This window comes from Primulina huaijiensis, chromosome 17 (genome assembly GCF_012295235.1).
Source record: "Primulina huaijiensis isolate GDHJ02 chromosome 17, ASM1229523v2, whole genome shotgun sequence".
Classification (NCBI taxonomy): Eukaryota; Viridiplantae; Streptophyta; class Magnoliopsida; order Lamiales; family Gesneriaceae; genus Primulina; species Primulina huaijiensis.
Genome location: NC_133322.1, coordinates 8,617,651 through 8,633,666, shown reverse-complemented (window position 1 = coordinate 8,633,666; position 16,016 = coordinate 8,617,651). Strand labels below are relative to the sequence as shown.

The 16,016-nt window shown below is 36.3% G+C and overlaps 2 protein-coding genes across 2 annotated transcripts in view; one reads left to right on the top strand and one right to left on the bottom strand.

Moving 5' to 3' along the window:
* The window catches only part of LOC140962515 (anthocyanidin 3-O-glucosyltransferase 2-like), a 51,802-nt gene that overhangs the window by 29,496 nt on the left and 6,290 nt on the right, over positions 1–16,016 (top strand). The window lies entirely within an intron of this gene.
* On the bottom strand, positions 7,016–7,513 carry LOC140962589 (uncharacterized). The gene has a single exon (XM_073421543.1). It carries the CDS (start codon positions 7,511–7,513, stop codon positions 7,016–7,018), a length of 498 nt encoding a protein of 165 aa, XP_073277644.1.

Below are 16,016 nucleotides of genomic sequence, written 5' to 3'. Positions count from 1 at the left end.
TATTTAGTAACATTATCAACATTTTCCAAGAGTGCTCCCAGGAAAGATAGGTAGTGCTAAGGCCCTTTAAATACCTAACTCCTAGTCAGAGCAACGTTCTTCGGGGAGACCAGTAGCTAGTCAAGGCAGTTTAAACCGATGTATGAAGAACTCTCTCAGATCATGTTTTCTTATGTCACCTTATAATTATTATTCAACTTAATTATTCACATTTATGTGAATCTTTATAAGCCAAAATTTTTTATTAAATAACTTTATATTCACATTTTTACTTAATATGAACAAATATGTTCCCCATCAGTTTTTCTCTTCAATCAGAGTAGTGATAAAGTGAGGATCACATTTACGTAAAAATGTGGACTCCTCATCAGTTTTTCTCTTTTATCAGAGTAGTGATAAAGTGAGGATTATTTGTTCATTTGTGAACATCTGAAATATTTTATAATATTATATTCACATTTTACTTGATATGTTCATTTCAAATTATAAACAACTCAATATAATTTAATATGAGCATAATGTGAATATTGATTTACCAAAATATTTTTCAATACAATTTGCATTTAAAAAAAACTTCAAAAATAAATGCAAGTATAATATTAAATTTGCATGTACACATCAAACACTTATCCATAATATTTGACATTATCTAACATGCAAAAATAATTTCTAAACATGTATTAGAAATTACGTCGAATTTATAATTATATTAATGTGTACAAATTATTTGACCAAATGCTATATATATACCTAATTATACATATAACTAAATAACACATTAATCATTATTTATTTAATTTATTATTATTATTATTTTTTTTAAAATAAAAATAATAATAATAATAATTAATATTGTTGTGGGACCCACACCCACCAAATTGACAAATTGTGAGAAATGTCGATAATAATAAATTTTTTTTTGAAAAAAAAAAAAATTTTTATTGGACAAATGATTGACTTGGAAGGAAATCGACTTTAATTTGTACATGTGGGTCGTACATCGAAATTTATTATTCTGAAAGTTTTGTCTGAATAATTGAATTCAGTAGCTACGTGAAATGCATGAATTCAATTGCCAAAATCATGAATTTGCAAAATTCGAAGTCTTCTTTAAGCTTTCTTCTGCAACTTCTCCGAAATTATTTTCTCTCTCAAAAATTCTTATTTTATTTTTCAAGATTCAAGGAAGAAATTCAAACTCCGATCGAGAACACAATTCTAAGGTAAGTTTCTTAATATTATTACGTGATCCGATCTTTAATGTTCAAGTTTCTTACGCAAATTTCAGAAATTGAAAAAACAAATTTTCAAGGCAGAGGTATCACTGCTCTGATACCAAATGTTAGAATTTTTTTTATCAAAATCATGTTTTTACGTATACATGAACATGATAAAACTATATGCGGAAATAGATCGAGTATTACCTCCGGCCATTGAAAATTTTGATTTCTCTGCTTTTCTTTCCGGTTGAAGCCTTCTAAGCACTCCACCCTCTCGATAGATGGTGTATATTTCTTATGAGGTGTGTGTGCTTAGGGACCTCAATCGTCGCTATTTATAGGCGTTTTTCATACCATCGATGAATGTATCGGGAGCCCAGATTCAGAAGGAGAATCGTGTACGCATCTAAATTTTCTTGACCGTCGCCAATATCAATTTGTACACGATTCTTCTTTAACATATATCACGTTTTTCTTACACTCCCTTCTTCTTACTCTTTCTCCTCTGTTCAAGTGTAGTGGTATACGTGTGGTGTTCTATGATTTGCTTCCGTAATTGAAGTCAATTCTTCATATTGGAGAGTCCCTTTCCAATTAGAATAAGTGAAATAAAAGAATCTAAAATAAATTTTCTTCTTCAAAGTTGAGGTCTCTCGTGAATGTGTTTAGATTTTTGCAAAATTTCTCCTTCAAAAAATCATTGCTCCCAAATTAATTTCATAAATAAAATATAAGAATATTTTATTTCCTTCCTTTTGGTTTTTGTCGCCTTTGAAATCTTGTAAAATCATCTTATCTCCAAAATTAGAGTTTTTCCTATTTTTTTGAAATCTACAAATAATATAAAATTTGTCACACTCCGAGACCGGGGTTAGTCAACACCGGCATTGTTTAGCAATCACACAATCGAAAACAACAAGCCTAATAGTACAGTGTAAACCAAAAAGAGTTTATATCATAATTTCCAAAGAAATATCATTGTCTTTACAACGAAATAACTGAAAACAACAGAATTAATGCGGAAGTTTTACAACTTAAATTAAATGTAAAATTAAACTAATGATCTCGAAAATCACTAGCCCCAAAACTGGTCCGAATCTTCTTCTTCGAATTGTTACTCAGGCTTATCTACGAAGAGATAGTAAAGGGTGAGTGATATAGTCGTCACTCAGAAAGTGAGTGACGTTCGAGTACATACATAACAATATACATAATTTTCAAAAACACATAACATGCATAACATGATTCATATCGACACATGTCTGACCTAAGCACTGAGATTCCTCCACTTTCGATGGTTTACTGATATCAGTCCTTAATTTTTACTCATCTAAAGGGCCGATGCCATATAACGGTTACAATCCCACCATATAAGGGCCATAAACATGTCATATTGAGATTCTCACTCATATCCAGTCGAATCCTCACAGTGCTCACACAAAACCATGCGATAATCTTATCAAGAAAGGGGTAGAAGAAGAATTGCACTCGACCGAATTTTCAAAAAAAACGAAATTGCATAAACTAAATTCATAGTTTTAAAACAAATCCACTTGCCATCGATCTAGAGACAAAAAACGTAGAGGGGTTCTGCACAGTGGTTTTTGTCTCTAGATCGAAGGCAAGTGGATATATAAGGTATATAGATCGTTGGTGTATAGATCGTTGGTGTCCACGATTCTGATGGGAATTTCTTCGTACTTCAGTTCTTCTCCCAAGTTACCTTCGATCATGAGTGGTTCTACTTCCAACACGTGGCTTGGGTCCAGAATATACTTCCTCAGTTGGGACACGTGAACACAATGTGGATTCTTGACATGTTCGGCGGTAGCGCCAATCTGTATGCCAGCGTGACCACTTTCTGTAAGATTTCAAAGGGTCCTACATATCGAGGGTTCAATTTCCTGGCTTTACTGAATCGAACAACCCCTTTCATAGACGAGACTTACATGTAGGCCTTCTCACTGGCGTTGAATTCTACGGGCCTTCTTTTCAGATCTGCCCAACTCTGTTGTCTATCTTGAGCTGTTTTGGGTTTTTCTCTGACAATTTTAACATTGTCCACTGTCATCTGTACGAACCCGGGTCCACTATGGTTTTTTCTCCCACTTCATCCCAATACATGGATGATCGACATTTCCTTTCATATAGAACTTCATATAGAGCCATTCCAATGCTACTGTGATAGTTGTTGTTGTATGCAAACTCAATCAAGGGCAAATGAGTGCTCCAGTTGCCACTGAATTCAAGGGCGCATGCTCGCAGCATATCTTCTAAGGTTTGTATTGTTTTCTCAGTCTGTCCATCGGTTTGAGGGTGATAGGCCATACTAAGAGTTACTTTTGTTCTCATGGTCTCTTGGAAGCTCTTCCAAAAACGCAATATGAATCTCGGATCTCTATCAGATATGATGCTCACTAGCACCCATGCAGCCGTACAATGTTATCCGTGTACAATGTAGCCAACTTGTCAATATTATAATTCATGCGGACTGGTAGGAAGTGTGCAGATTTCGTAGTCTATCCACGATTACCCATATCCCATCATGACTTTGCCTTGACTTTGGTAACACTACTACAAAAACGGCAAACGACAACGGATTTTATCCGTTGTCGTGGCCATTTAAAAACTGTTGTAACTGAGGGTGTTGTTGAAAGTCCGTTCAACGACAATGGTTTTTATCCGTTGTGGTAGGTCGAATTTGCGACGGTTTCTTAAAACCGTAGCAAATAATATTAGCGACGGATTTATTCAAAACCATCCCTAATTTTGAATTAGCGACGGTGTAATTAACCGTCGCTAACATTAGCGACGGTTCTCAATAAATTCCGTCGCTACTTTTAGCGACGGTTTATATTCATGATTTCCGTCGCTAAATTGTTTCGAAAAATAAAAAAAAACTTTTTATAATTTAATAAATCTAAAAATACTAACAATCGAAACTAAAATCGTGTCAAAGAGAAAAATTTTAAGTGTTGTGAAGTAGTAAAATCGTTTAAGAGAGAAATTTTAAATTTTGTGAAGTGGTGAGAATAATTTTAAGTGTTGTGAAGTAGTAAAATCGTATAGGAGAGAAAAATTTTAAGTGTTGAAGTGGTGAGTGGTGAGAAAAAATTTAATTGTTATGTGAAGTGATAAATTTTTGTAGGGAGAAAAATTTAAGTGTTGTGGAGGGAAATGGATCGAGTATGGTGATATTTATAGACAGTTTACGACGGGTTTTGTTTAAACTGTCGCTTTTAGCGACGGTAATTTAAAAATCGTCGCAGTTTTTAATTTTGCGACTGTTTTGATCTTAACTGTCTCAAAATTTAGCGATAGCGACAGGTTTTGTAAAACCGTCTCTAATTTTAAACGTGCGACGGATTTACGTAAAACCGTTGCTAAATTTAGCGACGGTTTTGCGAAACCCGTCGCTAATTTAAAATTAGCGACGGTTGTTTAGTCTCTGTTGCAATATTTAGCGACGGTTTTATAAAATCCGTCGCTAAATATTGCAACGTTCTCAAAAACTGTTGTTGTTTGTCCAAAAATCACGCTAATCGACAACGGTTTCTTAAAACCGTTGTAGATTGTCCAAAAAAACATGCTAATAGACAACGGTTCCTAGAACCGTTGTCATTGACCCTAAAAAAACGCTCAAAGACAACGGTTTTATAGAACCGTTGTCATTGACCCTAAAATCCGTTGTCTTTGGCCCCAAAAAGACAACGGTTTTGGAAAACCGTTGTCTTTGACCCCAAAAAGACAACGTTTTTGGAAAACTGTTGTCTTTTGGGGGGCCAAAGACAATGATTTTCACTAAAACCGTTGTTAAAACACATTCGACAACAGTTTTTCACAAAAACCGTTGTCATATGTGCGTTGTTATATGCAGAATTTCTTGTAGTGTAATCCTACCACGAAGTCCATGGAAATATGCTCTCATTTCCACTCGGGGTTTTTGCAAAGGTTGCAATAATCCTCCAGATCGTTGGTGCTCTGCTTTGACCTGCTGACATACATGACATTTGGAGACAAATTTAGCTACATCCTTTTTCATGACATTCCTCCAAAAATTTATTCTTGAGGTATCTGTATATTTTCGTACTGCCTGGATGAACTGAGAATTTTGACTTGTGCGCTTATGTCATTACCTGTTGACGAAGGTTTCGCTATCGGGTACGCACAATCGTACTTTCATCCATAGGATTCTTTTTTCGTCAATCTGAAGATCTTGAGACTTCCCTTCTCTGACTTGGTCTTTAATTTTGGTCAGCACCGGATATCGATCTTGATTTAACTTTACGATTTCCTATAGATATGGCTGAGCCGAGAAGGAAGCTAGGGTCACCTTACTTGTTCTCTTCCAACTTAACGCGTCGGCCACCTTGTTTTCTTTACCTAGATAGTAGCGTATGGTCAAGTCATAATCATTCAGGAGTTCGATCCATCGCCTTTGCCTCATATTTAGTTCCTTTTGGGTGAACAAGTATTTGAGGCTCCGACAGTATGTGAAGATTTCACACTTGGTGCCATAGAGGTAGTGCCTCAAAATTTTTAAGGCAAAGACAACCGCTGCTAGCACCAGATCATGTGTAGGGTAGTTCTGCTCGTGCGGCTTCAACTGCCTTGACGCATAGTGCGATCACCCTCCCTTCTTGCATGAGCACGCATAACAGACCTTCCTTAGATGCGTCATTGTAGATGGTGAAATCCTTATTCTCCGCGGGCAAGATCAACACAGGCGTGGATGCAAGCTTCTCTTTCAATGTCTGGAAACTCTTCTCACAACTTTCACTCCAATTAAACTTGGAATTTTTCTGTGAGAGTTTTGTTAGTGGTATGGCTATCGAGGAAAACCCTTTCACAAACTTCCGGTGGTAAACGGCCAATCCAAGAAAACTTCTGATGTCAGTGGAGTTCTTAGGTCTCGGTCAATCTGTAATTGCCTCCACCGTCCTTGGGTCCACTAAAACTCCTATTTTTTAGATCACATGTCCTAAAAAGAATATATTTTTAGCTAGAATTCACATTTGTTGAACTTAGCATATAGCTCATTTTCTCTTAAGATTTTCAGAGCAAGGTGGAGGTGTTCTTTTTGACTTATCTCGTTGGAGGAATAGACGAGGATGTCATCGATGAAGACTACTATGAATCGATCCAAGAATGGCTTGAAAACTCTGTTCATCGGGTCCATGAATGTTGCCGGAGCATTTTTCAGGCCAAAAGGCATCACGGTGAATTCATAATTTCCATACCTTGTCTGAAAGACTGTTTTGGAAATATCTTCAACCCTGACCTTCAAGTGGTGGTAGTCCGTCCTCAGATTCAGCTCAGAAAAGAGTGTGGCTCCCTTAAACTGATCAAACATGTCGTCTATCCTCGGTAGGGGGTACCTGTTCTGGACTGTGATCTTGTTTAGTTCTCTATAGTCGATGCACAACCTCATACTTCCATCTTTCTTCTTTACGAAGAGTACTGGAGCTCCCCATAAGGACACACTCGGTCGAATTTTCCTTTTATCTAGCAATTCTCGGACTTGTTCCTTTAGCTCCTTGAGTTCGAATTGTGCCATTCTATAAATTACCTTAGAAATCGGTGCAACATCTGAGAACTCTCGCACTATCGGGATGTCTTCTAGTTTGAGTTCGACTTCCCTTTTTACTTCGCTGACCATCAGTAGGTAGATATCGTCTCTGGATTTCATGGCTTTTCAGGCTTGGGAAGAGGAAATGAGTGACTTCCGTTCCTTCGATTTACCACGATACACGATCTCTTCCTGATTTGGGGTCCGAAGTCTAACTCTCTTTCCTTTACAATCTAGTATTACATTGTTTCTTGCTAACCAATCTATCCCCTAGAATGATGTCGAAATCGGCCATAACCAATTGTATCAAATTGGCACTGAAGGTCTGATCATCGATGCTGATTTTACAATCTCTGTGAATTTCATGAGTTTCGATGGCCCTACTTGTAGGTGTGGCTATTCGAAAGGGATCGATTACTTTCTCAGGCTTACGTCCTAACTTCTTAGCAAACCTGTTAGACATAAAGTAGTGTGTAGCACCACAGTCAAATAACACATAAGCATGTACTTTTTGAATTAGGATGGTATCTGATACGACTTCATTGGCGTCATCTACCTCTTCCTGTGTCATGGAAAAAACCCTGACATTAGGTTTTTTCTCCTTTAGCTTGCTAGGGTCGACTCCCATGTTTGGTCCAGTTCCTTTGTTGGGCCCTGTTACTCGGTTGCCGGTGTTAAGACACTCTGCAATTCGGTGCCCCGATTTCCCACATCTGAAGCACATGCCTCTGGCTCTTTGGCACTCCCCGATGTGTTTGAAATGGAATTTTGGGCATCTCCTGGGTCCTTGATAGTTTGTGGCAGGGAATTGCCCTGTGGAAGGTCCACTTGACTGATTGGGATTTTTGTATTTCTATCCTCCCATAGAAGACTGGCCGATAAGAGGATGTTTATTTCTGTTTTCCCCTTCTCTTCTGCGGATGTCAGTTTCGGCTCGGATAGTCACGTCCATTAGGTCTAAAAAATTGGCTGGACGGTACACTGCTAAAGCCGATTGGATTCAGGTATTCAATCCCTTCTTGAAGCGATGTAATTTTAAGACTTCATCTGCCATGATTGTCGGAGCATATGATCCAAAGGCATTGAACTGGGAGGTATATTCCACATTTGACATATCTGGGGCTTGAGTAAAATTTTCAAACTCACTGAATTTCAGCAGTCTGACCTCAGCTGGATAATACTGCTTCAGGAAGGTATCTCGGAAATGCTGCCATGTTACTGGGCCAGCAGCGGTCATGGATGGCGAGATTGTTTCCCATCACTTGCTCGCTTTGTCTTCCAGGAAAGTCACGATCACATCCACCTTAAGTGACTCGGGAACTTCCAATAGCCGTAGTTGAGTCTCTATACTCTTTAGCCAACTCTGGCCAACTTCAGGATCGGTGTCTCCTTTGAATGTTGGGTATCTGTTCTTGCGGAGGGATTCGTAATGGAACTTGATCCCATTAGACAGTCTGAATAAAATAACAAAAGTAGTACTGAAAATGAAACGTGTGAATGACGATGAAAGAAACGACAAAACTTGAAAAGAAACTCCGAGTACTAAAAGTGCGAACGAAAATGACACACTAATCCACTATCTTTCCATTCCCGACGGCTTCTATGGGTTCCGTCTCTATCTCTGCAGGTTCTTCCTCTTCAGGCTCTTCCTCTTGCATCTACAACATCAACTGTATGAACTGGGTATTTTCTCACATGAACTATGCCACCTGCGTCTTCAACCTTTTTATCTCTGCATCAGCCTCATTGAGCAATTGACTGGCATGCTGATTCTGGCTCCTTAGCGCCTCAAATTTTTTGATCAAGCAGTGGGTGACGTTTGAGAGATTATTCATTGCATCACATGACTCCCCCAATCTCTTCTTATTATTGTCGTTCTGTTGTTTCTCCTTGTCCAATTCTATATGGTATCACTCCATGTCTTTACGCAGCTGCTCTTCTTGGTACTTACTGTTCTCTATGTTGTCTCTTACAGCTATGTTGTCACTCCTCAATTGTTTACACTGGCGGACCGCCTTGTTTAGCCATTCGAGTTGTTATGCTTTGGATGCGGCTAGTGCTTCCCATTATTGCCACTGCTCTACTAGTCGGTCTCTTAGGCGTTTGATCAGGTCCTTTTGGTACTTGAAGGTAAGTTCCTTCAAAAGGATGGCAGCCTATGCCCGAGTGCGAGATCGCAAAGGAGCCGATGGAGCCATTTACTGAAATTAAAGAACAGAAAGGCTCAAAATAGATTCAGTTATATAGAACAGAAGACAATAAATATGCGATATATATTTTTCAAAAATTTTCAAAAATGGAAATTTTGGAGGTAGACAATGGATTCGAAGTATATGTCGCGAGGATTCTAGAACAGTCAATGAAATCAAACTCATGATTTCCTACAGAAAGTTATAGGCTCTACAGAGCTTTCCTATAACGGCAAAAACCCGATTTCAGATGCCTAAATTAATAATCTTGAAAATCACCAGCCCCAAAACTGGTCCGACTTTTCTTTTTCGAGTTGTTCCTCAGGCTTATTTGAGAATGGATAGTAATTGTTGAATGATATGGTCGTCATTCAAAAAGTGGAGGCCGTTCGAGCACATACATAACAATATACATAATTTTTGAAAACACATAACATGCACAACATGATTCATATGACACATTTCTGACCTAGACACTGAGATTTCTCTACTTTTCATGGTTTACATATATCAGTCCCTAATTTTTACTCCTCTAAGGGGCTGAGGCCATATAACGGTTACGATTCCATCGTGTAAGGGTCCTAAACATGTCATATTGGGATTATGACCCATATCCAGTCGAATCCTCACAATGCCCACACAAAATCATATGATAATCATACCAAGAAAGGGGTAGAAAAGAATTGCACTCGACCGAATTTTCAAAAAAACGAAAATGTATAAACGAAATTCATAGCTTAAAACACACCCACTTACCTTAGATCTGGAGAGAAAAACGTGGAGGGGTTCTGCACTAGGAGTTCGAAATTCTTTCCGGGTCTGGACTGCAGCAGAGCTTCGCTACTTGCAGAAATTAGAGAGGAGAATTTCGAAATTTCTAAGGAGAAATTTAGAGAGAATTTCGAAATTTGAGGTGTAAAATTTCGAATGGAATGGGTTGGTATTTATAGGGGTGAAATAAAAATCTTACCTTAATTCGGTTGATATTCCTTCCAAAATTTCGAGATAATTATTCCATAATTTCGAGATATTTATTCCATACTTGAAATCATGCCATAATAATAAAATTTTGTGTATCTCAAGTATAATTTCGAAAATTATGCTTCTGGACGGGATGGCTGAACGTAGACCATTTTCCTATACAGATCCATAATGTATTTGGACTGTACTGTACATTTGCTAGCTTCCTTGTTGAGAAAATTGTCTTGTATGCTATATTTCCTTCCAATTATGTTGATATATCTCCTAAATTTCGAAAATAATGAGTGTATTTTGCATTGGATTTAAAATTCAAATTATTTATTGGTGGGAAAAATTTTTTGAGTACCATGTATTATTCGATATTTCTGAAATTAATATTACTTACACTATTCGAAAATAATATCATATATGTGTCTGTGATAAAATAAAAATTCACAACACTCAAAAATATTTGGGTTATCATAAAATTAATCTAGATAAGCACAAAATCTGGAATAAAAAATGTTAGATAACTACAAATATGACAAAATAAAATTGCCAAAATCCTTATAAGATTCAAGCTTAGCAATCCCCCTACACTTAACTTTTGTTCGTCATCGAACGAGAATAGAACAAAAATATAACAAAAAAATCAGTGATTCATAAAAAAAATGACAAAATCAACAATTTTCAATATATCAAATTATGTCACACTCAATCAAATTATTGTTGTGAAAAAGTAAAAATTTACGGTAAAAAAGTAAAAATCTCAAACTCTCAAAATTATCACACTACACACTTTATAATATTTTTCTCTCAACTCAATTGTGATTTTCTTCACAAATGAGAGATCTATTTATAGAAAATTTTTACAAATAATCCAAAAATAAAATACATCATTACCTACATCATCACACACTAATTTTCAATATTCAACACCTAATTTTACCTAATTTTCAACATTCAACACTCACATTTTCAACACAAATATTTTTCACATTTTTAAATAATTTTTCAACACTCCCCCTTGTGATGATGATCATAATGATTGTATACATTACGTGTTTTTATACTGCCTCGTTAAAAACCTTACTAGGAAAAACCCATTGGGATAAAAACCATAGTAAGGGAAAAAGAGTGCAGTCACGTAAACTCCCCCTCATGTTGACACGAACAATTCTTCACAAATTTCGTAGATTGCGCATCCCAATATTATATATGTGCTTTCTGAATATTGTCGTAGGAAGTGCCTTTGTGAAGAGATCTGATGAGTTTTCACTTGATTGAATGTGACGAACATCAATACATTTATTCTTCTCAAGCTCCTTGGTGAATGCGAAGAACTTAGGAGGAATATGTTTAGTTCTGTCGCTTTTTATGTATCCTTCTTTCATTTGAGCAACACATGCAGCATTATCTTCATATAGTATCACAGGCTTCTCGTCGAATGATAATCCGCATGAGATTTGGATATGTTGAGTCATTGATTTTAACCACACACATTCACGGCTTGCTTCATGTAGTGCAATAATCTCGGCATGATTTGATGAAGTTGTTACAAGTGTTTGTTTCTGTGAACGCCAAGAAATTGCAGTGCCTCCACGAGTAAATACATATCCAGTTTGAGAACGTGCTTTGTGTGGATCAGATAAGTATCCAGCATCGGCATAACCAATTATACTTGGATTAGCATCTTTTGAATACAAAAGTCCCAAGTCTGTCGTTCCTCGTAGATAACGGAATATATGTTTAATTCCGTTCCAATGTCTCTTTGTTGGATATGTGCTAAATCTTGCCAATAAATTTACGGCAAAAGATATATCAGGCCTTGTACAATTTGTAAGATACATAAGGGCACCGATAGCACTTAGATATGGTACTTCTGGACCAAGAATATCTTCATCATCTTCACATGGACGGAATGGATCCTTTTCTATGTTTAATGATCTAACAACCATTGGAGTACTTAAAGGATTTGATTTGTCCATATTAAAACGTTTAAGGATCTTTTCTGTATAATTTGTCTGGTGAACAAATATTCCACATTCTTTTTGTTCAATTTGTAAACCCAGACAATACTTGGTTTTTCCAAGATCCTTCATTTCAAATTCTTCTTTCAAGTATGACACAACTTCTTGAATTTCCTTATTTGTTCCAATGATGTTTAAATCATCAACATATACAGCAATAATTACGCATCCGGATGTTGTTTTCTTAATGAAAACACAAGGGCATATTGAATTATTTACATATCCCTTTTTCATCAAGTGATCACTTAGCCTATTATACCACATTCTGCCGGATTGCTTCAACCCATATAATGATCTTAGTAATTTCACAGAATAACATTCTCTGGGTTTTGAACTTTGTGCTTCAGGCATCTTAAATCCTTCAGGGATTTTCATATATATATTACTATCAAGTGATCCATATAAGTAGGCTGTAACAACATCCATAAGACGCATTTCTAAATTTTCAGATACTGCCAAGCTAATCAAATACCGAAACGTAATTGCATCCATCACAGGAGAATACGTTTCTTCATAATCAATTCCAGGCCTTTGAGAAAAACCTTGTGCAACAAGTCGAGCTTTATATCTTACTATTTCATTTTTCTCATTTCGCTTTCGAATAAAAACCCATTTGTATCCAACAGGTTTTACACCTTCAGGTGTAAGGACTATAGGTCCAAAAACATTACGTTTATTTAGCGAATCCAATTCAACCTGGATGGCATCTTTCCATTTTATCCAATCCTGCCGATTTTTACATTCACCAAAAGATTTTGGTTCATGATCTTCATTATCATTTATGATGTCGATTGCCACATTATAAGAAAATATATCATCAATTTCTTCTATATCTTTTCGGTTCCATATTTTTCCAGTATTAATATAATTGATAGAGATTTCATGATTCTCGTCAGTTTGTGGTTCTGACAAAACATTTTCATCATCATGTGTTTCTTCAGGAACATCATTCTCTATTTTGTGATCATTATGTGTTTCTTCAGGAACATCATTCTCTATTTTGTGATCATTGTGTTTCTCTATGAATTTTCTTTTTCGAGGATTTTTATCCTTGGAACCAACTGGCCTTCCACGCTTCAGGCGTTTAATGACATCATGACTATCTTCAATTTGTTTCTTCGGAATTTCAATTCGAGCAGGGGCATTTGCAGCATGTATATATGATTTAGTTACCCCTTTTGTGTCTGCAAATGCATCTGGTATTTGATTTGCTATTCTTTGCAAGTGCACAATTTGCTGTACATCTTTTTCACATTGTTTTGTTCTTGGATCCAGATGTAACAATGATGATACATACCATGTAATTTCTTTTTCGGTATGTTTCTGTTCTCCCCCTAACATTGGGAAGATTTCCTCATTAAAATGACAATCAGCAAAACGTGCTGTGAACACGTCGCCTGTCTGTGGTTCAAGATATCGAATGATCGATGGACTATCATAACCAATATAAATTCCAATCTTTCTTTGAGGTCCCATTTTCTTTCGTTGAGGTGGTGCAATAGGCACATACACCATACATCCAAAAATTCTCAGATGAGAAATGTCTGGTTCTTTACCAAATGCAAGCTGCAATGGGGAGTATTTATGATATGCACTTGGTCTGATGCGAATTAATGAAGCAGCATGTAAAATTGCATGTCCCCATATAGAAATAGGGAGCTTTGTTTTCATAATCATTGGTCTAGCAATCATTTGCAGACGTTTAATCAATGATTCAGCCAATCCATTTTGAGTATGTACATGAGCAACAGGATGCTCAACAATGATTCCCATAGACATACAATAATCATTGAAAGTCTGGGAAGTAAATTCACCAGCATTATCAAGTCTAATTTTCTTGATTGTATAATCGGGAAATTGATTCCTCAATTTTATTATTTGAGCAAGTAATCTTGCAAATGCAACATTTCGAGTTGACAATAAACATACATGTGACCATCTGCTGGAGGCATCAATCAATACCATAAAGTATCTGAATGGTCCACATGGTGGATGGATTGGTCCACAAATATCACCCTGAATACGTTCAAGAAACATTGGTGATTCAGTTTGGATTTTGGCTGGTGATGGTCTTATAATAAGTTTTCCAAGAGAACATGCTTTACATTGAAACTTATTATTCTGAAAGATCTTCTGGTCTTTCAATGGATGACCATGTGTATTTTCTATAATTCTTCGCATCATTGTTGAACCAGGATGTCCTAATCGATCATGCCAATTGGTTAATATTGAAGAATTATCAATTACCATGTTTGATTCAATGGGACGTATATGTGTATAATGCAATCCAGTAGGGAGCATTGGTAGTTTTTCAATCACATATTTCTTTCCTGATTTATATGTGGTAAGACACATATATTTCTCATTCCCTTCATTCATTGTTTGAGTATCATACCCATGGGAATATATATCATTAAAACTCAACAAATTTCTTTTCGATTGTGGTGAATATAAAGCATCATTGATCAAAAATTTTGTACCATTAGGTAACAAAAATTGTGCTTTACCACATCCTTTAATCAAGTCTACAGGACCTGATATTGTATTCACCGTTGTTTTTGTTGGTTTTAGTTCCAAGAAATATCTTTTATCTCGGAGGATAGTGTGCGTTGTACCACTATCGGGTATGCAAACTTCAGCTTTGCTCATAGCATTTTCCATATTTGAACTTCAAAAAATATGCAATGAAAAAAAATTAATGACAATACATATTTAAATATAACACATATCATAATTGTACAATAAAACATTATCATATAAATACATGAAAAATAAATTATTGTACATTTATATTCTACCACTATATTGTTCATTTTCAGAGAAATCATTGAGAAAATCTGCAGCATCAATATTGTTCATTTCTATCCCACCAACATATTGATCATTTCCAGAGAAATCATTCATAAAATCAGCAGCATCAAAATGAGTTGAATCACTCAAACGGTCACTTCGCTCAGTGAAGTTGGTCTCCTTTTCTTTCCCCTTTATCGATTCTTTATAAAGTTTGCAAAGATGCTCAGGGGCTCGACAAATACGAGACCAATGTCCTGGAGTACCGCATCTGAAACAAGAACTTTCAAATCTTTTCGAGTGATTTTCATTAACACTCATGTTTTCTTGATGCCTTTTCTGTGGATGGTTTGGGACGTTATTTTGAGATGAGTTATAGAAATAACTATCTCGATTATTTTCAAAACCACGGCCGCGTCCACGACCACGACCACTTCCTCGTCCACGTCCACGTCCACGACCTCGACCTCGACCTCGACCTCGACCAAAACCTTGTCTTTGAATTTGATTTTGGTTTCCAGGTTTAAATTCATTTTTACTTACAGCATTTACTTCTGGAAATGCTGTTGATCCAGTGGGTCGGGACTGATGATTTCTCATTAATAGCTCGTTGTTCTTTTCCGCCACAAGAAGACAGGCGATGAGTTCAGAATATCTCGCAAATCCACGCACTCTATATTGTTGCTGTAGTGTTATATTTGATGCGTGAAACGTGGAAAATGTTTTTTCAAGCATTTCCGATTCTGTAACCTCATGTCCACAAAATTTTAACTGCGAGATTATTCTATACATCGCTGAATTGTAATCACTGACTTTTTTAAAGTCTTGGAATCTTAACATATTCCATTCATCACGGGCGGTCGGAAGTATAACTTCCCTTATATGTTCAAATCTCTCTTTTAATCCTTTCCACAGAGCCATGGGATCTTTTTCGATGAGATATTCACATTTTAAACCTTCATCAAGGTGTCGTCGTAAAAATATTATAGCTTTTGCTTTTTCTTGTGATGAAGATATACCATTTTCTTTAATGGTCTCGCTTAGACCCAATGACTCAAGATGCATTTCTACATCAAGAGTCCATGGCATATAGTTTTTCCCAGTAATATCAAGAGCGATGAATTCGAGCTTTGCCAAGTTTGCCATGGTGGTACTAAAAATTACGATGCATTTTATTAGTTAATGAATATTGCAATACAAAGTAATGGATAAACAACAAGTACAAGTATTCGTAAAAATAAAGAAAACACACGAGGAG

What these genes read in the sequence shown, in the direction of transcription:
- LOC140962589 (XM_073421543.1), bottom strand. Translation starts at nt 7,513, where the DNA reads ATGTGCTTCAGATGTGGGAAATCGGGGCACCGAATTGCAGAGTGTCTT.